The sequence below is a fragment of the Macrobrachium nipponense genome, chromosome 42 (assembly GCF_015104395.2).
Source record: "Macrobrachium nipponense isolate FS-2020 chromosome 42, ASM1510439v2, whole genome shotgun sequence".
Lineage (NCBI taxonomy): Eukaryota > Metazoa > Arthropoda > Malacostraca > Decapoda > Palaemonidae > Macrobrachium > Macrobrachium nipponense.
The window spans coordinates 34,593,126-34,620,162 of record NC_061103.1 but is presented as its reverse complement, the minus strand read 5'-3'; the positions used below and the strand labels follow the sequence as shown (position 1 = coordinate 34,620,162).

Sequence of the window (27,037 nt, the reverse complement as noted above, 5' to 3'; positions counted from 1 at the left end):
GCTTATACCTTTATTTATGGATTTATCCGTTTCCAAACTTTCGTGATTCAGTTATCATATATATAATTATATATAATATGAGCACGGACACAGGCCAACACCCGGAAAACAGCATTTTTGGTACAACTTTAATTGAGACATGTTTCTAACAGCACTATCCCATCGTTAATCAACCTATAAATCAAAATGAATGAAATCTATTTCTTGTAATTAAAATTCACAATAACGCAAAATGAGAAAGAAAATAATGAGAATAGTTAAAAGATGGCGACAAAAGAATCCAAAAGATGGCTTAAATCAAACAAATGATAAATGAAATAAAGCAAAATACAAATTTTTAAGTCACCTAAACGGATGGTTACAAGGCACAATAAATACACTAAGTCCATATAACAACTAGCAAAAACGCAGACTAAAACCATAAAAGTGAAGTTACAAGCCACATTTCTAGCCAAAGAAAGCTTTATCTTGACGAGAATTACCTTAGAACTTTCTAAAGTGTCGAGGTCTGGAGCAAACTGATCAGAAGTTAAAACGAAAAAAGCATCATATGTCAGGTGACTACTATCTTCGCTGGGATCGCTAATTGCACTGTAAACTATAACTCGTTTTTTTTTTCATCTGTCCACCGCTGTGGTGTTTGCCGTATGGTAACACTGAGTCCCCGGGCTTTAATAAGTTATGCTATGTGTAAGTTTAGGTAATAAAAGGATATCTGGGTGCAACATTTGGCACTGAAAAGTGTTTAAATCTATATTACGTGTAATTCGCTACAGTAAAATTATAAAATACTTTTTCAGTAGCAAATGCACCCAGATATCCTTTTTTTACCTAAACTTACAAATAGCGTACTATTTAAAGCATTGGACGCAGTGTTACCATGCCTCGAGCATCACAGGAGGGTATATAGATGGAAAAAACAATTATAGGTCTATCTCATCCAAGGCTTGATCTCATCCAAGCTCATCTGGTAGTTTTTTTCTAACGTAAGTGGCAATCACAACAACACGCTGCCATTTATAATCAGGGACTGAAGTCTGGTTGTATAGGGTCTTTTCCATCTTTTAAAAGAAATTTCCTGATTTATTTCTAAGTGAAATATTTTTTGATATCCAGCAGAGGTATTTCAGTGAACAAAATATCAAATCTAAAATGTGCCTTTCCATCACTAATGTCTTTTGTCAGAACATAACCGGTACAAGCACTAACCGTTTTTACCTTTTCTAATTTTACACTGCTCATTACACTTTCAAACATTGTAGTACTGCTAGCCAGGTACACTCCATGTCTTTTTAAAAAAAATCCATACATTTTGTTTCAATTTTATAAAATCATGATTAACGAAATAACCAAAAGTTAGGAGACGAACACAAACTAAACATTGTATCTTCACTCTATGACTTGAACCAAATGAACATTGACAACAGAAAATGTCTGACACCTGTAAGATTTTCAGCAAGTCACGTGACTCCTAGACATAACACGTACTACCCACAATGCAATTTCAAAGGGGGAAAAATTGCAGTTGCAGTTTTAAACAAAAAACAAACTCGCATAAGAGCATAAACCGTGTCCGTGTTAAAGTAAACAAAAACAATTAGAAATTTTTTTTCGAGGATGGTGATTTTATACATTCATATATCAGATATAGTGAATTTCCCCAAAAACATGTTCAGAGACAAAGTTTAATTATTGTTTATGCCAAATGCATCTATAATTCTATAATTACTATATATATGAGTTGGTGTATTGTAAAATAATACCTAGCCTTCTTTTAAAGTTTTTTTATTATTATTAGCCATCTTTTAACGCATTCTTGTAATTTTCTTTACGTTATTTTGCTGTATTAGTGTGAATTTTTATTGTAAGAATTATAATGTCATTATTTTCATTTGTAGTTTAATAACGTGTGATAGTACTGCTCGAAAACATGTCCCAATAAAGTTACACAAAAATCTGTTACGGGTTTTGGCCTTGGTATCCTTACTGATAATGTAGATGGCGTTTCCCTTCTAGTGTTTCAATTTGCTGTAATGATTATATGTATCAACTAACTGCCTTTCAAAACTTTTAGACCTCCTGGTATTCAGCAATATTTTGATTATGAGGTTGTTAGTCTTAGATCCTTCTCATCCTGACTACACATCACCCCAGTTGACCGACTACCAGATACATAATTCACAGCCTAAACAAAAACCAAAAAAGCTTCCTTGCTTGGCCACTGAATAGCCTATTCCTCCCCGGCCCCCTCCAAGTGAAGAGTCTATAGCCTAAAATTCCTCATTACCAACAACCCAGTTCCACCAGAGAAACTTTTCAGGAACAAGATTCAGAGTTTACAATGATAACAAACGTAGAACTATTTACCTCTCGCAGGCGGAGCAGGAGTGAGTTTCGGCAAGGTGAGAGCACCGCTCGTAGATGCACCAGGACGCTGTAGGAGTTGCTGAGAGTGGTCCTACGACGACCCCACTCCGTCGTCTAGTTCTAGAACGCTGCTGATCTTACGCAAAGGTGCCTATGTTTGTATGTAAACAGAAGGGCGAGAAGAAGATCAATGTTTAAGGTTTTTGCAAAAATATGATTTTAAACATTTTATTGCAGTTATTATGTAGTACGTGCAGTTTTCACGGTGTCGACAAAAGTGGTCTTAATATAACATCATAAAGCTTGTTCTTACCCATAGGACTGACTACCACTACACTTCCAGTTCTTTTAAAATTATTTAGGGATACCGATGATTGACGCTTATAACAAACTATCTCTAGACACAACTGAGACTTACTAAATCATTTCATAAGCTGTTTCTTATGAAAGCAGTTACAAGGTTGATTTTCACTTCCGGTGAACCAAAACAATTGAAGAACGAAAAACCAATCAGAAGGAAAAGAGAGAGAGTGGGCCTAAGAAAGACTTCGGTGTAATTGTTTTGGCACTTGGAAAAATAGAAAAGAAGATATTTCCAAAGATCGGTTATTGAAAGCACAACACGTTGAGAACTATCAGAGTTAAAAGAGAAATTGTCTATAGGCCTAGTCTTTAAAAAAATATATATATATATTGTCGAAGGACGTGTTCCTGTGTAGCAAAATATATTATTTCCTTATAACGCAAAACTTAAACACGTTTAAGTACGTAGCATACACATTCGTTACAGTGTAAGGTTTGAGTTCTTACCCTCTGCTTTGAAGGAGGAGTCTTGAAGAGGTGATGGAAGTACCGACGCCCTCGTCTGCCGCAGAAGATACTAGACCCATCTGCGTCTCAAAATCCTGAAAGCGAAAAAGGGAAGATTGAATTTCAAGTCAATGACCCCCTGTGGGTTCGTTCCATATGAATAGGGTTCATCTTAATAATAATAAATAATAATAATAATAATAATAATAATAATAATAATAATAATAATAATAATAATAATAATAATAATAAATAATAATAATAATAATAATATGTGGCGCCGTGGAGGAGTGGGTAGGTCGTCAATAGACTTAAGTCAAGTTAAGCAACATTGGCTCTGGTCAGTCGTTGGATGGGTGACCGCTCTCCTCGGCGTTGATTCCTTGGGAAAGGATCTTTACCATAATTTCCTCAGTCTACTCAGCTGTAAATGATACCTATCCCTGATGGGGTAGGGTCCAGCTATGGGTTAAATAGCAAAACTCAGCAATGATGGAAAGAAATGAAGGATTAAACGACAACGACGTAAATGGAACCTCTGGCAACAGAGGAGCTTCGTCCGGCAACCAGGTATTCAACCCAATTGAAGGGGAAGACGGTCAGGTACTTGGAGGTCGTCATCCAGCAACTGATCACCACAACGACAATAATCAACAGCCTGAGATTGGAGGGCTACAGAGGAAAAACAAAAAGGAAGAAAATGGACAAGAGAAGAAAATCAGGAAATATGGAGATGCTACATTAGAAGCAACCCGACGGAGAGAGGTATAGAAAGAAGATTGGTCAAACATCTGGAATGAGGAGAACACACCCCCCAAACAGAGCAGGCTCTCCCCAACAGAAAGAGAAGAACTGGAAAGGGAAATGTCACCACGACAACGAATTACACGAAGACGAACTGAGAGACGATGCCAACAGAAGACGACAGGGAGGATGAGGTATCAAACAACGACACGCGAAGAAACACCGACGAAGTAACAGAGAGGACGGAATGGGTAGAAAAGATTAGACAATGGATGGAGCCCAGATACAGAGAGAACAAAGATCCCCTCCATGAAAGCCTACAACACCAAGAAATTAAGGAGAAAACAAGTGAGGTCAATGAAATACTGGGCATAATACAGACCACCAGTATCACAGAAACAAATAACTTGACATATGCAGGAGCAAGATTAGTAGCAGAACTGATGGGAATTCGAACACCAACACCACCAGCACAACCAACCAAGCAACCCAAACAGCACAACCTCCTTGGAAAAGGCGCCTGGAAAAGCAAATCATGGTGATGAGATCTGACTTGAGTAAACTGAAAGAGATGGCAGAAAAAAAGGCTAAGAAGCAAGAAACAAAACAAGGGAGGAAAACCTGAACGAGAAATACAAAGTACAAGAGAGGGGATTAAACAAACACAAATAGAAGATGTAAAAAACAGAGGCTTAAGCCAAAGCACATAAGATCCAACGGTACATGAACAGGAATAAGGGATACCAACAGAACAAACTATTCAGAACCAACCAGAAAAGACTATACAGCCAACTAAGAGGGGAGACAACCACCCAGAAATTCCCGAAGCCGAACCAAGTAAGAGACTCTGGGAAAACATATGGAGCAATCCGGTATCACACAACAAACATGCAACATGGCTCCAGGAAGTCAAGGAAGAAGAAACAGAGAGAATAAAACAAAGATTCACAGACATCACGACAGACACCAACTAAAGAAAATGCCAAACTGGAAAGCCCCAGGTCCCGATGAAGTCCATGGATACTGGCTCAAAAACTTCAAGGCCCTACACCCACGAATAGCAGAACAACTCCAGCATTGTATCTCAAATCACCAAGCACCCAAATGGATGACCACAGGAAGAACATCCTTAGTACAAAAAGACAAGAGTAAGGGAAATATAGCCAGTAACTACAGGCCTATCACCTGCCTACCAATAATGTGGAAGTTACTAACAGGTATCATCAGTGAAAGGCTATACAACTACCTAGAGGAGACAAACACCATCCCCCACCAACAGAAAGGCTGCAGAAGGAAGTGTAGGGGCACAAAAGACCAGCTCCTGATAGACAAAATGGTAATGAAGAACAGTAGGAGAAGGAAAACCAACCTAAGCATGGCATGGATAGACTATAAGAAAGCCTTCGACATGATACCACACACATGGCTTAATAGAATGCCTGAAAATATATGGGGCAGAGGAAAAATACCATCAGCTTCCTCAAAAATACAATGCGCAACTGGAATACAATACTTACAAGCTCTGGAATAAGACTAGCAGAGGTTAATATCAGGAGAGGGATCTTCCAGGGCGACTCAATGTCCCCACTACTCTTCGTAGTAGCCAGATTCCCATGACAAAGTACTACAGAAGATGGATGCCGGTACCAACTCAAGAAAAGAGCAACAGAATCAACCAGAGAATAAAAACAAAGATTCACAGACAATCACGACAGACACAGTCAGACCACCAACTAAAGAAAATGCCAAACTGGAAAGCCCCAGGTCCCGATGAAGTCCATGGATACTGGCTCAAAAACTTCAAGGCCCTACACCCACGAATAGGCAGAACAACTCCAGCATTGTATCTCAATCACCAAGCACCCAAATGGATGACCACAGGAAGAACATCCTTAGTACAAAAAGACAAGAGTAAGGGCAAATATAGCCAGTAACTACAGGCCTATCACCTGCCTACCAATAAAATGTGGAAGTTAAGACTAACTGATATCATCAGTGAAAAGGCTATACAACTACCTAGAGGAGACAAACACCATCCCCCACCAACAGAAAAGGCTGCAGAAGGAAGTGTTAGGGGCAACAAAAGACCAGCTCCTGATAGACAAAATGGTAATGAAGAACAGTAGGAGAAGGAAAACCAACCTAAGCATGGCATGGATAGACTATAAGAAAGCCTTCGACATGATCCTACACACATGGCTAATAGAATGCCTAAAATATATGGGGCAGAGGAAAATACCATCAGCTTCCTCAAAAATACAATGCGCAACTGGAATACAGCTACTTACAATAAAAGCTCTGGAATAAGACTAGCAGAGGTTAATATCAGGAGAGGGATCTTCCAGGGCGACTCAATGTCCCACTACTCTTCGTAGTAGCCATGATTCCATGACAAAAAGTACTACAGAAGATGGATGCCGGGTACCAACTCAAGAAAAGAGGCAACAGAATCAACCAGAGAGAATAAAACAAAGATTCACAGACATCACGACAGACACAGTCAGACACCCAACACTAAAAGAAAATGCCAAACTGGAAAGCACCCCAGGTCCCGATGAAGTCCATGGGATACTGGCTAAAAAAAAACTTCAAGGCCCTACACCCACGAATAGCAGAACAACTCCAGCATTGTATCTCAAATCACCAAGCACCCAAAATGGATGACCACAGGGAAGAACATCCTTAGTACAAAAAGACAAGAGTAAGGGAAATATAGCCAGTAACTACAGGCCTATCACCTGCCTACCAATAATTGTGGAAGTTACTAACAGGTATCATCAGTGAAAGGCTATACAACTACCTAGAGGAGACAAACACCATCCCCCATCCAACAGAAAGGCTGCAGAAGGAAGTGTAGGGGCACAAAAGACCAGCTCCTGATAGACAAATGGTAATAAAGAAGAACAGTAGGTGAAGGAAAACCAACCTAAGCATGGCATGGATAGACTATAAGAAAAAGCCTTCGACCATGATACCACACACATGGCTAATAGAATGCCTGAAAATATATGGGGCAGAGGAAAATACCATCAGCTTCCTCAAAAATACAATGCGCAACTGGAATACAATACTTACAAGCTCTGGAATAATAAGAACTAGCAGAGAAGTTTAATATCAGGGAGAAGGGGATCTTCCAGGGCGACTCAATGTCCCCACTACTCTTCGTAGTAGCCATGATTTCCCATGACAAAAAGTACTACCAAGAAGATGGATGGGCCGGGTACCAACTCAAGAAAAAGAGGCAACAGAATCAACCATTGATGTTCATGGACGACATCAAGCTGTATGGTAAGAGCATCAAGGAAATAGATACCCTAATCCAGACTGTAAGGATTGTATCTGGGGACATCAGGATGGAGTTTGGAATAGAAAAATGCGCCTTAGTCAACATACAAAAAGGCAAAGTAACGAGAACTGAAGGGATAAAGCTACCAGATGGGAGCAACATCAAACACATAGATGAGACAGGATACAAAATACCTGGGAATAATGGAAGGGAGGAGATATAAAACACCAAGAGATGAAGGACACGATCAGGAAAGAATATATGCAGAGACTCAAGGCGATACTCAAGTCAAAACTCAACGCCGGAATATGATAAAAAAGCCATAAACACATGGGCAGTGCCAGTAATCAGATACAGCGCAGGAATAGTTGGAATGGACGAAGGCAGAACTCCGCAGCATATATCAAGAAAACCAGGAAACATATGACAATACACAAAGCACTACACCCAAGAGCAAATACGGACAGACTATACATAAACACGAAAGGAAGGAGGAGGGAGAGGACTACTAAGTATAGAGGACTGTGTCAACATCGAAAACAGAGCACTGGGGCAATATCTGAAAAAACCAGTGAAGACGAGTGGCTAAAGAGTGCATGGAAGAAAGACTAATAAAAGCAGACGAAGACCCAGAAATATACAGAGAACAGGGAGAAAGACAGAAAGAAAACAGAGGACTGCACAACAAACCAATGCACGGACAATACATGAGACAGACTAAAGAACTAGCCAGCGATGACAATTGGCACGGCTACAGAGGGGAGAGCTAAAGAAGGAAACTGAGGAATGATAACAGCGGCACAAGATCAGGCCCTAAGAACCAGATATGTTCAAAGTACGATAGACGGAAATAACATCTCTCCCTATGTAGGAAGTGCAATACGAAAAGTGAAACCATAAACCACATAGCAAGTGAATGCCCGGCACTTGCACAGAACAGTACAAAAAAGAGGCATGATTCAGTAGCAAAAGCCCTCCACTGGAGCCTGTGCAAAGAAACATCAGCTACCTTGCAGTATAGTGGTACGAGCACCAACCTGAAGAGTGATAGAAAAACGATTAGCAAAGATCCTCTGGGACTATTGGTATCAGAACGGATAGGGTGATACGTTGCAAACAGACCAGACGTGACGTTGATTGACAAGGTCAACAAGAAGAAAGTATCACTCATTGATGTCGCAATACCATGGGACACCAGAGTTGAAGAGAAAGAGAGGGAAAAATGGATAAGTATCAAGATCTGAAATAGAAATAAGAAGGATATGGGATATGCCAGTAGAAATCGTACCCATAATCATAAGAGCACTAGGCACGATCCCAAGATCCCTGAAAAAGGAATCTAGAAAAACTAGAGGCTGAAGTAGCTCCAGGACTCATGCAGAGAGTGTGATCCTAGAAACGGCACACATAGTAAGAAGAGTGATGGACTCCTAAGGAGGTAGGATGCAACCCTGGAACCCCACACTAATATCCACCCAGTCGAATTGGAGGACTGTGATAGAGCAAAAAAAAAAAAAAAAAAAAAATAATAATAATAATAATAGATATGAGACGGGATACAAATACCTGGGAATAATGGAAGGAGGGGATATAAAACACAAGAGATGAAGGACACGATCAGGAAAGAATATATGCAGAGACTCAAGGCGATACTCAAGTCAAACTCAACGCCGGAAATATGATAAAAGCCATAAATACATGGGCAGTGCCAGTAATCAGATACAGCGCAGGAATAGTAGAATGGACGAAGCAGAAACTCCGCAGCATAGATAAAAAAACCAGGAAACATATGACAATAAACAAAGCACTACACCCAAGAGCAATACGGACAGACTATACATAACACGAAAGGAAGGAGGGAGAAGGACTACTAAGTATAGAGGGACTGCGTCAACATCGAGAACAGAGCACTGGGGCAATATCTGAAAACCAGTGAAGACGAGTGGCTTAAAGAGTGCATGGGAAGGACTAATAAAAGTAGACGAAGACCCAGAATATACAGACAGGAGAATGACAGACAGAACAGAGGACTGGCACAACAAACCAATGCACGAACAATACATGAGACAGACTAAAGAACTACCAGCGATGACACATGGACAATGCTACAGAGGGGAGAGCTAAAGAAGGAAACTGAAGGAATGATAACAGCGGCACAAGATCAGGCCCTAAGAACCAGATATGTTCAAAGAACGATAGATGGAAATACATCTCTCCCATATGTTAGGAAGTGCAATACGAAAAATGAAACCACAAACCACATAGCAAGCGAATGCCCGGCACTTGCACAGAACCAGTACAAAAAGAGGCATGATTCAGTGGCAAAAGCCCTCCACTGGAGCCTGTGCAAGAAAACATCAGCTACCTTGCAGTAATAAGTGGTACGAGCACCAACCTGAAGGAGTGATAGAAAAACGATCAGGCAAAAGATCCCTCTGGGACATGGTTATCAGAACGGATAGGGTGATACGTGCAAACAGACCAGACGTGACGTTGATTGACAGGTCAAGAAGAAAGTATCACTCATTGATGTCGCAATACCATGGGACACCAGAGTTGAAGAGAAAGAGAGGGAAAAAATGGATAAGTATCAAGATCTGAAAATAGAAATAAGAAGGATATGGGATATGCCAGTGGAAATCGTACCCATAATCATAGGAGCACTAGGCACGATCCCAAGATCCCTGAAAAGGAATCTAGTAAAACTAGAGGCTGAAAGTAGCTCCAGGACTCATGCAGAAGAGTGTGATCCTAGAAACGGCACACATAGTAAGAAAAGTGATGGACTCCTAAGGAGGCCAGGATGCAACCCGGAACCCCACACTACAAATACCACCCAGTCGAATTGGAGACTATGATAGAGCAAAAAAAACAAAAAAAAAAAAAAAAAATAAAAGATAATAATAATACGTTTTCATGAAAGTCGATATATCATATATCCAATGTCCTCACACTTTCGTTGTACTGGCTAAGTCTATGTGTGTGTGTGTGTGTGTGTGAGAGAGAGAGAGAGAGAGAGAGAGAGAGAGAGAGAGAGATACCTGAGGTGGGATTGGTTGCAGCGTGCCCTCCGTTATTTGGTCAGGGTCAGGCGCAGCAGGCACCAGCCGCGTCCTCAGTGAACCGTCGTCTGAAGCTTCGGCAGTGAACTCGAGACGTGGTGGGTTGGGGCATGAAAGGCACGTTCCTGTCCCGAGACGTCTCGAGCCGGGCACACGCGGATGCCAGTTCCAGGATGGCTCGTCCCTGCTTCTGCATCTCCTCCAGGCGCTAACAAAGGTGGTGGATGTAACCGAATGTCTCATGAAGTGTCCTCGGTTCTTTTATCAGTTTTATTAGTACTACATAAGATAAAGTACCTTGTTTTGATAGTTAAATAGTAATGTAAAACTTGTGGAAATGTAGTTGGTTGTGAAGATTGAAAAGAGAGCTTTTCTGCTTGAGTGTTTTTAATAATTAAGATGATATCTATGATGCTTTTCTCTCAGATAGGCTCCCTTTCAGGAACTAGGTACCTTTATCAGATCTAGTTATAAATGAAAACGTGATTTTCTGTTCAGTTCAGAATGCAATATAAACATCATAAACATACCCACAAAAACACATACCCGACAGCAAAACCTCACCTTTTTGGCATCATACCCCCGTTTATTGATGCTTTGATAACGGTTCTGCTGTGCACGTGCTGAGTGGCCAGAGAGGCTCTCAGCACCTGCAGCGAAGACTTCAGGTGCTGGAGTTCTTGCACCGAGTCTGGGCGATACGAATCTTGCTTGAGGCGAGAGCGTAATTCGTCTAGCTCTGTCTGGAAGAAAATAATAAAAATAGATTTCCGTCTCTTTTCGCTGCCATGAAAAAAAAAAAAAGGCTTTGGAATGAAGGTGTGGATATCAAATTCTCATTCAAACGGTTTTTGAAGTTATCAGAACAGTACAGAGCAACCACCTACCAATAGGCAGTACGATATAATATAGGTTACAGAACCTCTGTCATCCTTGTACAGTATAAACCAATAAATGAAAGCAGACCAAAGCAACCGGATAGAATGTATGGCAATATGATCTACAATGACAGTGCAAGAACCTCTCTATGTTCAAATCATATCAAACTCACCTGAATTTCCTTGGTCGTCTGATTAATGGACTTCAAATTTTTCTGATTGTTGGCCACCCTCTGGTTTCAGATTAGCGCAAGAGTCTCTTAATGATGCGGTGTGAAATTCATGGTCTTTCATTGATAACGCCAGCCGAGCCCAAGCTTCCTCCATGGTATTTTCCCTCTCCGCCCTCGCAGCTGCGAGTTCTTCTTCTAGCTGATTACAAGAGAATATTATTGGGTAACGTAAAGTTGGAAATCAGAACTGGTAGAGAGAGAGAGAGAGAGAGAGAGAGAGAGAGAGAGAGAGAGAGAGAGACGTAGTATATGGTTACTTTAATGAAGAAATGAAAGTATGTATCCAATCATGCTACAAAAATGTTTTGTGGGAGTTTCGTAAAAGCAAAATAAATCGTCCAATAGGAAGTTCAATTTTGGTTGAGCGAATAATCAGGAAATCATGAAGAGACTGTTTTGCCTTTCACGTCTTGTTTATTTTTTCTAATTATCAGTTTCTCCCTGACACCAATAAAACCCTTGAAATTTAACGGGCATCGAAACCCAGGTAGAAAACAAATTTTTATGTCACCAACGATGAAAAACATAGTACTACCTGCGTCGTGATGTGCGTCATGGTCGTATGAAACGCAGCCAGCTCTTCCTTCTCTGTGAGGTCGTGTTCCCTCTGCGTCGCACTGGCCACCAGGGCCAGACTTCGGAGACTGTGCAGGTGACGAGCTGCCAGCTTTTCCGTGTCGTCGGCCATCGCCAGTGTGATTCCCGCTTGTCTCAGCCGGAGATAATGACTGAGCATGCCCACGTGCTCCTCATGCAGCCCTAGTCCGAGAATTTACGTAAATGGAAAAGTGACAATCAGTCAGAGAGGTTACATTGATTGTCAACTGGTTTGCAAGCAGGAAAAACCAAAAACATGCCAAGTGAAAACTATATATATAATAAAACGAGTTTAAAAGTAATTTTCCGTTGCACAAATGTTTCTAAACTTAAGCGTCCTGAAAACAGGGGTTAAAGGAAGAGGATACTCTCGGTTTTAACCTAGAACTTGAGAGAGAGAGAGAGAGAGAGAGAGAGAGAGTTCTGTGTACGAGTGGCCCCTTCAAGCACACCAGCATGCGTATGAAAGAAACTAAAAAGATAACGAAAATTAGAAATTGAAAAATCAGAATGCAAGTTAAAACCTAGTCAATCAAATAAATTCAGGATACAGAACATCCATCCTCCCAAGTTCAGAGTGTCCCGTAGGACACACTACTTACCTGTCAGTTTATGAACGGCCGAGAGGTGGTTGTGATCAGCCGTGGACCTCTGGTGGTGGGCCTGACCCACCTGGGATGCCAGTAGTTGGATCAGGTTGTCCTGGGCCGTGGTGGCTTCGCCTACCTTCGCTCGAAGTTTCCTACAAATACCAATATTTTTCTTCGTTATTCAGACAGAGGCAAACCCTAAACAACTATTTAGCTTGAGATTAATATTTATTATTTAAGTTTTAATGTAATTAAAAGAAATGTTTAACATAAATCTAGACCTATAGCCTACTTTTAAAGCAAAATTGAACACGAAACTAGAATTTTTGCATTCGATATTAGGCCTAACATTTTTTATATTCTATACCTAACATCCAATACTTTTTCATCAACATCTAATGTTCAGTTAAATGTTATGTATCTGTTCACACCTTCTGTGCCCTTATTGATTTGAAAGGAGACTCAGAAAATTAATAGTGCTGTTGTTTTTAGGTTGATTTTCCTTATGGTACTACGGTCTATGTTGTCTTTAGCAGCTTCTAAGAAGGTAGAAATTTCTAGAAAGGTATGATTGTCTCTTATAACAAACCATTAATAGGTTTTTGTATTTTATGTCTATGCATATATATGTATATTCATTGTTTAATGGTAATATCCTATCTTAAATAAGCCAATATGTTCATATGGTTTATATCGTAAATATCTCCGCTAATAAACAACCAATCATATGATAAAATATTCATTCTCATATCATGCCATCTCCTACCATATCACGAACGAAATGCATTATCTCATATCGTATCAGAAATCAGCTTTTTATATCACAACTCCTAAGAGTCAGAATGAAACAGAAAGAAAAACAAAGAAGAAGAAAGGCCTTCGAACAACACTGGCAGAGAGCTTCTTTCATTTTACGATAAGAATAGGTTAAAATGGGGAAAATGCAAAATGATTGTGCCGTGAAGAAATAACTGAAAACTTAGCTTACTCTTGGTAACCCTACTGCCAGTATCTAGTAACATAGGAATATGTATAGATTCGTGCAGCATCCATATCAAGAAAATAAAGTTGAATTGATAATGAATATTCTCTATTTGCAGATCTATCAAAGAGATTGAAAATATGAAGGAATTTGTAAAGATATACGGTGTTACAGAGACAACAGACTTAAACTAACACAAGCAAAGGAGATATAGAAAGAGCATGAGAGCCGTTTCAGAGGCAAATAACGTCTTACTACCACCGCCACCACTACTACTGCTACTACTATAAAAAAAAAAAAAAAAAAAAAAAAAAAAAAAAAAAAAACTCCAAACAAACCACAGAGGACTGAAACGAGCAAGGGAGCCGTTTCAAAAGACAAATCCGATCTATTACTACTACTAATACTACTGTATTCAGTATTGCCAAACCGGCTGTTTACCCGCCCAATTGGGCTACTCTTGAACACCTTGCCGCGGGTTATAAAAGAGTATCGCTACTTGCCTGAAATTGGGCTACTCTGGAAGAAATAAACCACGGCGCCAATAAATTGTTTAAATGGTCTTTACAAATGCAATTTCTTTTATAATAATTTCAAAGTGTGTAGATCGATTATTCTATTTCAAATTCAATAGTTCACAGACAGTTTTAAAACCATAATATGAAATTGTAAGTTGCTATACCAGACAGGATGACTGACGCCTTATAGACTAGACTATATGGCGTTTGTCAGTTTAAGACTTTAAGACTTCACTGCTTTCACTAGTTAGACATCAGTTTTATCTTTACCACTCAGTGAGAAGGTTGACTTAGTTCAAAATGCCAAAGAAAGTGCAATTGCAGTGTATATAAAAAATTATAACCCAAAATGGGAGAGCGAGGAAACTTTGAAAGATTGGATTAGGAAGTGTTCCTGGAGATGAAACAAAAGCTAGGTGTCGGTTTGTAATACGGTTATAAGGGCCCAGCATTCAGATTTAATCAAGCATTCTAATACTGGTATATATAAAGCATATATAAAAGCAAGAGAAAGTAATGTTACGAGATTTTTTGCTTGTACATCTTCTCAGCAAATCAAGCAAACAGATCACAATAAAAAAAGTTCCAGATTTGAACTTTCACTATGGCATTGCCTTGTCATACATCAATCAATTCTATTGATCATAATGGTGAAGTAATGAAGGACTGTTTCAAAAGGCTGTACTTGTAATAAAAACACAATACGCGATCTGCAACTTCACTGCACAGATGTACCAACTTGATAAAAAATGTTTTAGGTCCCCAAATGAAAAACCAGCTAATTACAGATATTGGATGCAATTCCTACTCTTTGATTATGACGAAGCCACCGATATAACTACAAATAAACAATTGTGCATTGTGGTTAGATACTATAGTGAAACACGCAAACATATGGTATCTACATTTCTAGGACTTGTTGATCGAAGAAATTTCTGCAAATGCCCAGGTAAAATAAATCTATATTATGAAATTCTTTTGAGTGCCTAAAGCAAAGGGGACTATATACTTAGATTTTGGTGATCCAGAGATTGCTTATCTCCGCCATCTTTTATTGCCCCTTTATTATATTGTTACTAGTCTATATCTAGAATGGACATATAGCCGTTAGGTATATTTCACAAATATGTTTTTAAAAAGTTATCTTAGGAACCATATTAGTCAGCAATAATTATATATAAATTTTAAAAGGAATAATATTAATTACAGGTTTTAACTGATGCAAATTTGCAAGTTTTTTGGGTGAAGTTGGATTGAGTATTGAGCAATGTCTTGGACTTGGGACAAACGGTGCAAGCGTATTATGTGGTACTAACAATTCCGTATTACCAAGCTTCAGAAAAAAAATCCGTCAATCATTGGTGTGAGGTACGAATATGTTGTATTTACAGAATTAACTTGTTATAAATATGTAGGAATTAATGTTATAATATGAATGAAAATAAGCTCTCTCTCTCTCTCTCTCTCTCTCTCTCTCTCTCTCTCTCTCTCTCTCTCTCTCTCAAATCAAATATTTTCTATTTTGTACAGATGTGTGTGCCATAGCTTGCAATTAGCTTCCAGTAAGGCTGTTGAGTCTATGCCCAGAAACGTGGACTTTCTTGTTCACCAAATTTACAATTGGTTTAGTTTCTCTAGCTCTCGCCAGATAGCATATAAAGATATATTTAAAAACAATAAATGATGGCACGACTCCATTGAAATAATAGCACCTCAGGAACACGATGGCTGTCCATTTTTCAAGAAGAACTGAAATAGCACTTTCAGCTGGGAAAAGCAAACGAAAAATGTTATACAGCAGAAATGCTCTATAAGATGTATGCTGATCCTGTTGTTAAACTTTATGTAGAATTTTTAAAGCCAGTTTTGGGAGAGTTTAATAGAGTCAAAAAATTATTTCAAGGCAAAAATGTTGCTTGCTTGAAGCTCTTTGCAAGATTTAGAATGGTTTTTCAGGTACCTGATACAACGTACCATTAACCAAGTGTACTTAAGAATACAGAAAATTTGATTAATTTGAATTTCGAAGATGAAGTTATATTCCTAACTTTTATGGAGACAGATGTGGGAGCACTTTTTTTTTTTTTCTTTCTTTTTTTATTCAGTTAGACAAGTCCCGGATTGATTCTAATGCAAAAATTGAAGTACGACGGAGAAGCACAACCTTTTTAAGGGAAGCTTGCAATCAGGTAGCAAAGCGCCTTCCAAACAATTTAGGCATGCCTAAAAATATGACTTTGATCAGTCCAAATATTGCAACAAGCGCAGTTAAGCCAAAAGTGACAGAATTGCCATTCATTTACACCCAGTTTAAAGGTGATCTGTCCAAGTTTGAGACCGAATGGCAAACAGGTAATTGAATATTGCCTTTGTAATTTTTCTAATATTTTAATGAAGAAAATACTTAAAAACTTGTTATTATCCTGACAGACTAACTTAAGATGCATTTTTAAGTCTTTAAATTCAAGAAATTTCATTTAATTAAAGTAGGGAAGTCAATATTTCTTGATTACCTCAAGACTTATGGAATACTATATCGCTTCTTCTATTTTAACACTTTTCTATATTTTTACACTGCAGGTAAATCTTGTGGACTGGGGTGAAGCAGTCCATAAAGATCCTGTTGAATTCTGGGGTAAGGTGTTGCGTATGAAGATGCAGGGCAGAGAACGGGCATTTAAAAATGTGCCCAAAAAATTTGCCTTGAAGATATTATGTCTTCCTATCAGCAACGCTGATGTAGAAAGAGTTTTTAGCCAGGTCAATTTAATCAAAACGGACCTCAGGAACAGAATGGGACATGACCTCCTAACGGCAATTTTGTATATAAGAAGTGCCATGCATACTCAAGACGGGGAGGACAAAAAATGCCAACGTCCAAATTTTGAGCCAAATGAAACTATGATTAAAGCACTACAATCTAGTTCATTTTATGATCATGTTGAATTTTTATTTTGCTCATTTTAATTTTGTTAAATGTCATTCAACTAGTATTTAATTTTGTAAAAAATATACGGCTTTATTTTCTGTATTTTTGAATAAAAATTATATAAATTTTTCGTTATTATACTCTTCTACAAAAGCTTAGTTGATTGATTTCCATCCCCGCCCCCCTAATTTATTTCTATAGAATATCATATCAATAGTTTTTAGTACCAATTTAATGATGGCTAAGTTACTATAATTGGGCTACTTTTGAAGCAACTGAGGCGACTTTTGAGGCTTTGCACCGCGGTTTGGACGTCAAGTTATTTGGCAACCCTGCGTTGGCAACCCTGCACGGTGTATTCATCCCTGCATGATCATGGTGACCCACCTTCAAACTGTTCCGTAAAGAAGTTGTCTTCGTCTCTCGTAGAACTTCCCGCCATTTGCTCATGAGCTTGGCTTCATTCACGCCGCCTTTCTTCTCCTCGTCAGAAAGTTTCAGCTGATGGAAAATGAAACAGAATCACAAAATAATCTGGGTTTTGTCTATAGCTTCCAACCGATCTCATAGACCGATTGGACTTTTAAGTCATATCAGCGAAGGGAGAAGTAATTGCTTTGCTTGACAGACTGGTTTATTTCATGCAGGCGTTGCACGACGATGGTCATCCAAAATAAATTTATATTAAAGTAGCCTTTACTTTATGAACATGATGAATTTCGACCAAATGCTTTCAAGCAATGCCGGGGAAAGAAAGGATATATTTTAGTCAATGAAAATATAGTTAACGAAGTCGAGAATCCTTGCTGAAAAAAAACTAAATTTCTTAGGGAGTTGGTTGCTAGAGTTAAGCTATGTCACTGGGGAATATAGAACTCCCAAACATGTACGAGTAGCTCAACTATTTTATTCTAATTTTATGTTTTATGTTCTTTATATCCTGTGAAGCATTGCACAGGGGTTATTTAAGCGAATATTTCACGGACTTTATCTACAGCATAGCCTTTAAGAATTACTTAGAAGAATATAATAAAATACTATTGTTTTTTTCTCAGTTATACTTTTTTTGCGTGATGTGCTTATTTCATTACTAAATATATTCAATGTGGAGTACTTTATCCAAAATGTTTTGAAAGGGAACTAAATTCTGTTTTTTTTTTTCCTATGCTAATATATTCATATGCAAGACACAAACTACTTTTCAACTCATATGATTGCACGAAATTATTTTTAAATATATATGAGACCCCGTGACGGGGTTTTATTGACGCCATTACCTTGAAAAACCCAGCTACAAGTTCCTCTCGCCTCCTGATGGCTTCTGCTTCCTGAGCAGCCTTCCTGTCTAGATAGGCCTGCCTTTGCTCCACCGTCATTCTGGCTAGCTTATCCCCTTTTCCTTTTCCTTTCTTCTTGGGTCCCATGGTTGATGATTGTCCTCGCTAGGCCTACCTGGAACGGATTATAGTCAACATTGTATGAAAAAAAATTCTTCGATTAGTCTGAACTTTGTGTGAGATAGTTAATGGCAAAATATGATTTTCAGTAAATTAATGAACACGCCCACGTTCAAGAACTGTGTATATGACAGTATATCACTCTCAGACATTTCTTCACTGGTATGGTCACTATTTTAGACATAATCCCCTTTGACAAAATTGCTGTTTCAGTCACTGAATTTCTGAACCTTTGAGCAAGCACCTTTATTATCACAGAAATTAAAAATGTAAACAAAGGCAATATTTACGCAATTAATTTGTGGTCAAGAGAACGCAAGCTACCAGCTGCTTAAGATTATGCAGACTGGTTTAGAATAGCGTCCTTAGTTACCGCTGCGTTGCTAAGGATGACGTCATGGAGGTATGCCTCCAGCACCAGCTGGTTATTTGGCGGCAGCTGCTGGGCTGCACCGTGGCCTTGACTCCTACCAGTCAGATGGAGTCACTAATAATTGAAAAGTTTTTCTTCTTTTCTTAGTTGTTTAGTACAGTGATGAGCAAGATCTTGGTTATGAATTGGTAGACAATTCTCCGCGACAAACAGATACGCAACTCATACACCCCTTACATTCACTCTTTCTACTTTTTTGTCTGTCAGCGTCAAGCCCCTATTTCCATTTATTTTTTTTGGCAACAAATAACTATTCATGTGCATTCCTTGCAAAGAGTAAAGATTTAGAAGGTTTGAGTAGCAATAATTGTAAGTTAAACATAATTGTTCAGTAGCATATGACTATACGGAGAATAAAAATTAAAATGGTTTTTTGTCTTAGTTTTTAGTCTCCAGGGACAGTATGTAATCAGACATTAAAATGTCGAAATCGAACTATTACCAAAGAGAACAGGCTAGATTAACAAGGTTATATAAGGATGCAACACAATACCCTTGCACTGTGGTTGAGTGAGTCTACTAAACTTGTTGTTTCAAGTTTGCATCATTATCGTACCCTGGCAACAGAGTTTTACGTTCAAATTAAAACTAATAAAATTTGAAGTATCATATAACGATAATTTATTTTAGTAAATATATATTTATAATTAATTTTAGCTAAAAAAATATTTTTTACTGTAATTAAAAGAAATATTAGGTCACTAAAAAAATTTCAAGCAGAATCAAGTGCGTTCACCCCAGAACAACAACAACTCAAATGTGGAGGTTTGGCGGTAACCACCGTAATGTCTGCCAGAAAGAAACTAGACCTAAAACTGTCTCAATTAACGCTGGAGGACGTCATTTGTCCAATATGTCTGTCCATTTTAGTAGAACCGGTGACAATGCCATGTTCTCATTCATTGTGTATGCCGTGTTTCAAGCAACATGTAGCGGAAACATCTCTGGCCTGCCCCGTCTGTCGAACTAGGTGAGTGGCTCGAGTTTTGGTAGGTAGTAGCTAAGACCCGTCCACCGTGATGAGGGTTGGCCTGCCGTGGTGATCTACCCTAGGTAGGACCGCCGTAGGGAACTGGGTTGGGTCGATGAAAAAGCGATTGGAGTAGCCCCAAGGGCCCTAACATTATTATTTTCTCATGTAATTTTGACTGCATGATTTAAAAATTCTTTGATTAAGGACCTCTCCTGCCAAATGAATACTACCTATTGTCCCATGTCCTATCTAGTTGCTCTAAAATCAATTTTCTGGAAGGTGGCCGCATTCTGGGATCGGTGGCCGCAATGCCGCTCGGTCATTTACCCTATAAGAAGTTCCAGTACCTAGCTAGGTAGCCTATATCTAATTTGTTACTTAGGTATAAATTAGGTAGTAACATAAAAAAAGTTAAGAACTCACAAAACAAAAAACAAAAACTTCCAAGCAACCTTGTTAATCTACAGAACAAGAATTACACTTAGCCTACTACCAAAGAAACCTTAGGGTAAACTACTGGGTTGCGACTTAATGAGACACCTCTCCCACTACGTGGCCACTTATTGAAAAGGTACTTGAATCTGCTGCCATGACCTCCCATGAGCATCAGTTAAGAGTTGTGGCCCATCCAAGCAGCACACTGTGACCTCTACACTTCTCTCGTAGTAGGGGGAAACACCGCAGTGGATCCATCATCATCACGTGGCTCAGCCTTATTCATCGATATTTAATTGTTTCCGACACGGCATACACCTGAGGTCCTTTTACAATAGGAAGGTACTAGCGGGCAGCTGGATAGGTCGTTAAGCTTTCGAACAAGGGGTTCGGTAGTTAACTGCTTGTCCGACAGGCGCGCGCGCGCGACTGGTAGTAAAACAAATCACTTTTGCTTTCGGCCTGCTGGCGTGTGGACGTGTATCATCGCTCTCTGCCCGCTTCATCGTCGTTGCTTTCGCATGATTGTTTTCTTTTTCTATTTATCTAGTGAAACTGAATTGTAAGTACAATCATTTCATATTTATTTCCATTGAATTCAATTGTGAATTAAAGGATCTTGGTTTCACCACGCCCTCCGATTACACCCGAGTGCCGGGACTGAAGGGCGTAAGTGCGGGAATTCATTTTCCAGAAATGATCCTCGTATTGTGTATGCTCGGTGCCGAGGGCGGGAGCGCTCGCTCCGAGCGTATATTTGGGTTGGAAAATGTGTAGATGAAAATCGTAAGTAAGTGCTCTTTTCATTTATATTTTTTTGACCTGTATGCCCGTTTGCCGAGCGAATGCGCTCGGCACGAAACTTATTCAGTATGACAAGTGGAATCGCAAAAGTACAGTATTCTTTTTCATTTTCATATATTATTTTGATTGTAGCAATACTCATTTGTTCCGACACGGCATACAAACCTTCGGTCCTTTTACAATAGGAAGGTACTAGCGGCAGCTGGATAGGTCGTAAGCTTTCGAACAAGGGGTTCGGTAGTTAACTGCTTGTCCGACAGGCGCGCGTCGCGCGACTGGGAGGTAAACAAAACCACTTTTGCTTTCGGCCTGCTGGCGTGTGGACGTGTATCATCGCTCTCTGCCCGCTTCATCGTCGTTTGCTTTCGCATGATTGTGTTTTTCTTTTTCTAATTATCTAGTGAAAACTGAATTGTAAGTACAATCATTTCATTGAATTCAATTGTGAATTAAAGGGATCTTGGTTCACCACGCCCTCCGATTACCGAGGTTGCCGGGACTGAAGGGCGTAAGTGCGGGAATTCATTTTCCCAGAATGATCCTCGTATTGTGTATGCTCGGTGCCGAGGGCGGGAGCGCTCGCTCCGAGCGTATATTGGGTTGGAAATGTGTAGATGAAAATCGTAAGTAAGTGCTCTTTTCATTTATATTTTTTTTTTTTTTTGACTGTATGCCCGTTGCCGAACGAATGCGCTCGGCACGGAAACTTATTCAGTATGGAAGTGGAATCGCAAGTACAGTATTCTTTTTCATTTTCATATATTTATTTTGATTGTAGCAATACTCATTTGTTCCGATACGTAATACAAACCCTCGGTCCTTTAACAATAGGAAGGTAACTAGCGGCAGCTGGGACGGTCGTAAGCTTCGAACAAGGGGAGAACGGTAGTTAACTGCTTGTCCGATCGTGCGCGCGCCCGCGCGCCCGAGAGGTGAAGAATCACTTTTGCTTTCGGCCGCGGGTGTGAAGGACGTGTTCGTCATCGCTCTCTGCCCGCTTCATCGTCGTATGCTTTGTTTATATTGTGTTTTTTACTAATGGTTTGGTTTGACTTGAAAATGAAACTGTAAGTACACTGTTTTCATTTTCATTACTTAATTATGAATCAACATGGAACTATCGCCGTAGAGACGGCGATTTCCGCTCTTTTCATGAATTGAACCCTTGAATTATGTCTCGGTGCCGAGGGCGGGCGCACTCGCGCCGAGTCATGTATTTTGGGCGAAAGTGTGTAATTGAAAGATGTAAGTACACTTTTTCATTATAGTTTTGCCCTGTGCGTTCGTTGCCGAGAGCTTGATTGCGCTCGGCAAGAGCCTCTTATTTTGTATGAATAGAATGCAATGAAAGTGGATTCGCAATGCAGTTTCTTTTCATTTTCATTTATTAATTGCATCAAATTTAATTTTGGATCAATTTCCACTCTTACCCGGGAATTAATCCTTACGATTTATTGCTGTGAAAGTGAAAACCAGCAATGCAGTATTGTTCATTTTCATATATATTTATGATAGCATCATATTATTATGGATCAAGTTTTCCGCTCTTACCGGGAATTGATTTTTTCCCTCTTTAAGTTCTATGAAGTGAATCGCAAGTGCAGTATTCTGTTTCATTTTTCATATTACTTTTCACTGCTGTGCGGGTAGGGGAAGCGAAAGGTCTGCCAGGAAGTCGTCGGAAAGCTCTCCCGCGACTCCCTTGGTATCCGATTTCTTCGTCTTCTTTCCTGCCCCCCCCGCTCAGCTTCCTCGTATTTTGTTTTGGGGTCTTCCTTCCGTTCGGGGTGGGGCATGTCTCCCCCCCCGTGCGCGAGGGAACCCTCTTACTAATCGTCTGTGCTGCAGGTGCTACATCCGTGGGAGACGACCTTGGACAGGTTATGGACCACTGCGGCTGCAGGGCGTGCCTAGCATCCACGATCTGCTGCAGAGTCTAGCGAGGTCTGGGGCGGTGACCTTGGAGTGGTCTCCACTACAACCTTCACGGCCGCTTATGCTGCTTCCCCCCGCTGGTCTACACTCCCCATGCTGTGTCGGTGACGCCGTCTTGCCGCTTCTAGGGCCGGTCGCCGCCGTACCGAGGAGGGGTATGCCGCCGCCGCCTGTGTTTTCTTCGTGTTGCCTGCCCCAGACTTCCGCTGTTCCAACAGCTCGCCCCTGGACCGACCGCCAGTACCACGCTGGCTGCCGATGATTCTACGAGGCGATGGCTGGGCCTGCCGTACCTGTCGCTGATGTGGTTCCGCTACTGGCTTGGCTGTCCCTTCTGTGTTTACCGCTGCCGCTGTTCCTGCCGCTCCTGAGCTGGTTGCTGTTCCTGTCGCTCCTGGTTCCTGCGCTGTCCATGCTGGTCCTGCCCATGGTGTGTCTTCCCCAGTCCCAGGTCCTTCCGGACAGGTGCAGTCGGGCCGTGTTGCTTCGGCAATAGGCCCGACTCTGGCCTGGATGGAGGACCTGACGACTGTCCTGCGTGAGCTGACGAAGAAGAGGAAGGTGTCATCTTCGTCTTCGTCTGTTGCTGCCTCTTCCCCCTTCGACTTCTAAGGCCCATAAGCCGAAGAAGAAGAGGCTGCCTCCCCCCCCTAAGAAGTCTCCTTCGGGAACTTCTAAGGGCCCGTCCCACCTCGGTGGGACGGGGGGTCCTTCTGCTGGTCCTCCTGCTCCTTCGGGAGCGGGGCCCGTCTCCCCTTCCGTAAGGAAGAGATAGACTGGGGACCAGAGGAGTATCGGTTAGCTCTGGTACTTCCTCGCCTGGTGCTAGCGGCGATGCCGCTACGCCAGGTTCGGCTCGGTCTCTCGTTCGCGGGAGATCCGAGTGTACGCTCTCCCTCGGGAGACCGTGCAGCCAAAGTTTCGGCGCCAGAGTTCGCTCGGCGCCAAGACCACGGCACGGAGCAGAAGGCTGGCGAGAACCGCTCAGGTGACTCTCGCCAGGCCAGCGGCCGCTCTCGCAGCGACCAGCTGGTAACCGGGTTTTGTTATTCCCCTAAGAAGACTCCTTCGGGAACTTCGAAGGGCTCGTCACATTCCGGTGTGACGGGGGGGTTCTTCTGCTGGTCTACCTGGTTCCTTCGGGAACGGGGCCCGTCTCCCCTTCTGAGAAGAAGAAGAAGACGGGGACAAGGGTGTGCTGGCTACCGCTGGTACACCCCTCGCCTGGTCTTGGCAGCTCTGCTGCTAAGCCAGGTACCGGCTCGGTTTCTCGTCCGCGAGAAGTTCCGAGTGTACGATCTCCTTCGGGTGGACCGTTGCAGCCAAGTTAAGACGCCTGAGTTCGCTCAGCGTCATGACCGAGGCCACGGAGCAGAAGACTGTCGAGAGCCGCTCAGGTGACTCTCGCCAGGCCAGCGGCCGCTCTCGCAGCGACCAGCCGGTACCTCGGGTGGACGTGACGGTCTCTGACCGGCCACGGGTGGAGGCTGGGAAGAGGTCCCCAGGTCCCCTCGACCGACGGTACCAGCCCTCGGCTGGTACCAGCGGTTTGACGTGCCGCGAGGACGCTCACCGGTCTCACGGCGAAAGCGAGCTCTGCAGGTCACCTGACCGCCGCTCCCCACAGGACCGGGCGGATACGGTGACCAGCAGCAGCTCGTCTGACGCACGGGACCGGGGTCGACGTGCTCAGTCGAGCCGCTCGCCACAGGTGAGCGGCACGGCCAGGGCCTGCAGATCGATCCCCACCGCGGGTTGGTGATCGGCTGCAGCCCCCCACGTACGCTGGTCCTGCCAGCGAGCGGGGGGGAGCGTCAGGTCTGTCTCTCCACTACCTTCAACTTCCTCGGGGCTACACCGGGAAGAGCGAGGTAGCTAGGAGTGATCGTGAGAGGTGCGCCGCTCACGATCCCGTCACGACGCCGCACGTGCCACGTATGGTCTTAGGACAACCAGGACGTACGCGCAAGTGATTGGAGGCGACCGTCAGGGGGAGAGTGGGTAGCGTCAGTTCTGTCTATCCGATACTTCAACTTCCTCGGCATACGCCAGGAAGAGAGGTATATAGGAGTGATCGTGGAGAGATGCGCCGCTCACGATCCCGTCACGACGCCGCACGTGCCAGGTTGGTCCTTAGGACCAACCAGGAACGTACGCGCAAGTGATTGGAGGCAAACCGTCAGGGATCTGTTGCTGGTCCTTCTTCTGAAGGAGGGGGGGGTCCTGGGAGCTGCTCTGTTGGAGGGACTGGACGGTCCCTACTCCTCAAGACGCTGAGAACTTCCGAGATTCAGAGTAACTTTACCCATGGTTAGTTGCACTGATTCGTCAGCACAACGACCGGGGGGAGGATCGCCGCTCCCACCAGCAGAGCCCATGTCTCTGCTCGAGTCGTTTTGGGGCCCGAGAGGGAACCCAAACCGACGGTGGGTATGCCGCGATCGGAGCTTGCCGATTCTGTCTTGAACCAAAGTCTCTCGTCTCCGGACAAGAAGGCTCTCTCAGTTCTGGCCGGTCGATCAAGCTACTTCCACCCCCTCCTCTACTGCGACAGCGGCGTTTCTACGTGTCTTCGGACACCGTATTTAAATACTCCTTCGGTCCGTCCTGAGAGGTTTCGACCTCGACGAGGACTGGAATGAGTCTGGAGGACGGTTATCGGCTCTCTCCTGTCAGGTGTCGATCAGCCCCACCCAGACGACGTTCACAGTGGCGGGCAGACCCTTACCTACAGTGAGAGTTCGTAACCCTCCTCGGGGAAAACGTTTTCTCCTGACGATACGTTTTCCCAGACTCTGAGAGGCCATCGCAAGCAAGGCGATGGGCTGCTCCTACTCTTCTCCAACTGCTAGTTCCACTGGGAAGGCGAGCGAGTATCCAATTCCTCCCCCATTCCTCTCTCCTTACGGCTACGAGGGAAAGGGGAAGGATCCTACAGAGATTTCTCTGTAGGATCCCACGTTGGGGACTGCGCTACCAAGGGGGGGGGACCTTCGGGTCCTACCTGACGTAAGCCCCGGTCGTTGAGGAGGGATCCTGCCCCATTCTCGATTTCTACGGGAATCGAGAGGACCACCAGCCGATATCGTTTGACGAATTCGGTGGGGGTTTCGCAGACTGCTTAGAATTCTACGGAATTTCTAGCGCATTCAGAGTGTTAGAGTTTCTTACGATCTCCAAACACTTAGGCGAGAGACACGGTCCAAAGTGAGCGAGACGAGAATCCCCGATATGTTACACGATAATCGGGAAACCTCGCCTATGCTCGAATTCCTGGAATTTCTAGCATTAGGAAGAAGACTGCTGCTGGAAGAAGACTATCTCACAGTAAGGCGACCAACCTGGAATAGAGAAGAACGGACGGGAATCATCCAGTTGGCTTGAACTATCGTCTTAGTATTCTGTTCACCCATTGAAGCTTTCCTTCGAGGAAGACTTCTCCTTCACTCTCTTTAATAGAGAACGAAGGTGGTCGAAATCTCCAATCCTTATTTTGTTTTCTTGAAGGAAAGAATTTAGGATGGATGGAGATCGTGTTCAGAATCCTACAAATATACTACGTATATTAACCTCGCGACAGGATTCTGCTAAGCAGTTGAATGTCCGAGGGGTAGGCGCATATCCTGGTTATTTTACGGATTGCGACTTAGACGAAAAGTATTCTAATTGAACTGCAACCCGGGTTGCCTGCAACCTCCCAGGAGTTTCCAGTTTCAATTTTATATACTTATGGTGTTGTCACAACAACACCATTTAAGCTTTTATATTTACCGAAAATTCGTTCGCTTAAATATAATTGCTCGAGCATATCTTTTATGCTCGTGGTTCTAGCCGAACGCATTCCTTCGTGGAAAGGATTTACTTGGCAACTCAGGATGACGAGTCAGCGACAGCTACTGCGTATTGAAATTGCCCGAGCATTTCAGTATCAGCTGCCGCTTTGAGATAGACGGTTGTTTAGTCTTTCTCACCTGTTTTGATTGAATAACAACCGTATCTCTGCC

At 42.2% G+C, this 27,037-nt stretch overlaps 1 protein-coding gene and 1 pseudogene across 1 annotated transcript in view; one reads left to right on the top strand and one right to left on the bottom strand.

Annotated features, from left to right (window-relative positions):
• Positions 1-1,089: 1,089 nt before the first annotated feature.
• Positions 1,090-19,115, bottom strand: LOC135213221 (dynein regulatory complex subunit 2-like; annotated as a pseudogene).
• A 503-nt stretch (positions 19,116-19,618) lies between these two features.
• The window catches only part of LOC135213082 (E3 ubiquitin-protein ligase rnf168-like), an 84,707-nt gene continuing 77,288 nt past the window's right edge, over positions 19,619-27,037 (top strand). The window contains exon 1 of the mRNA XM_064246953.1: positions 19,619-19,856. Coding sequence (XP_064103023.1) covers positions 19,672-19,856 — 185 coding nt within the window. The 5' untranslated portion in view covers positions 19,619-19,671. The remainder of the gene's footprint in view (positions 19,857-27,037) is intronic.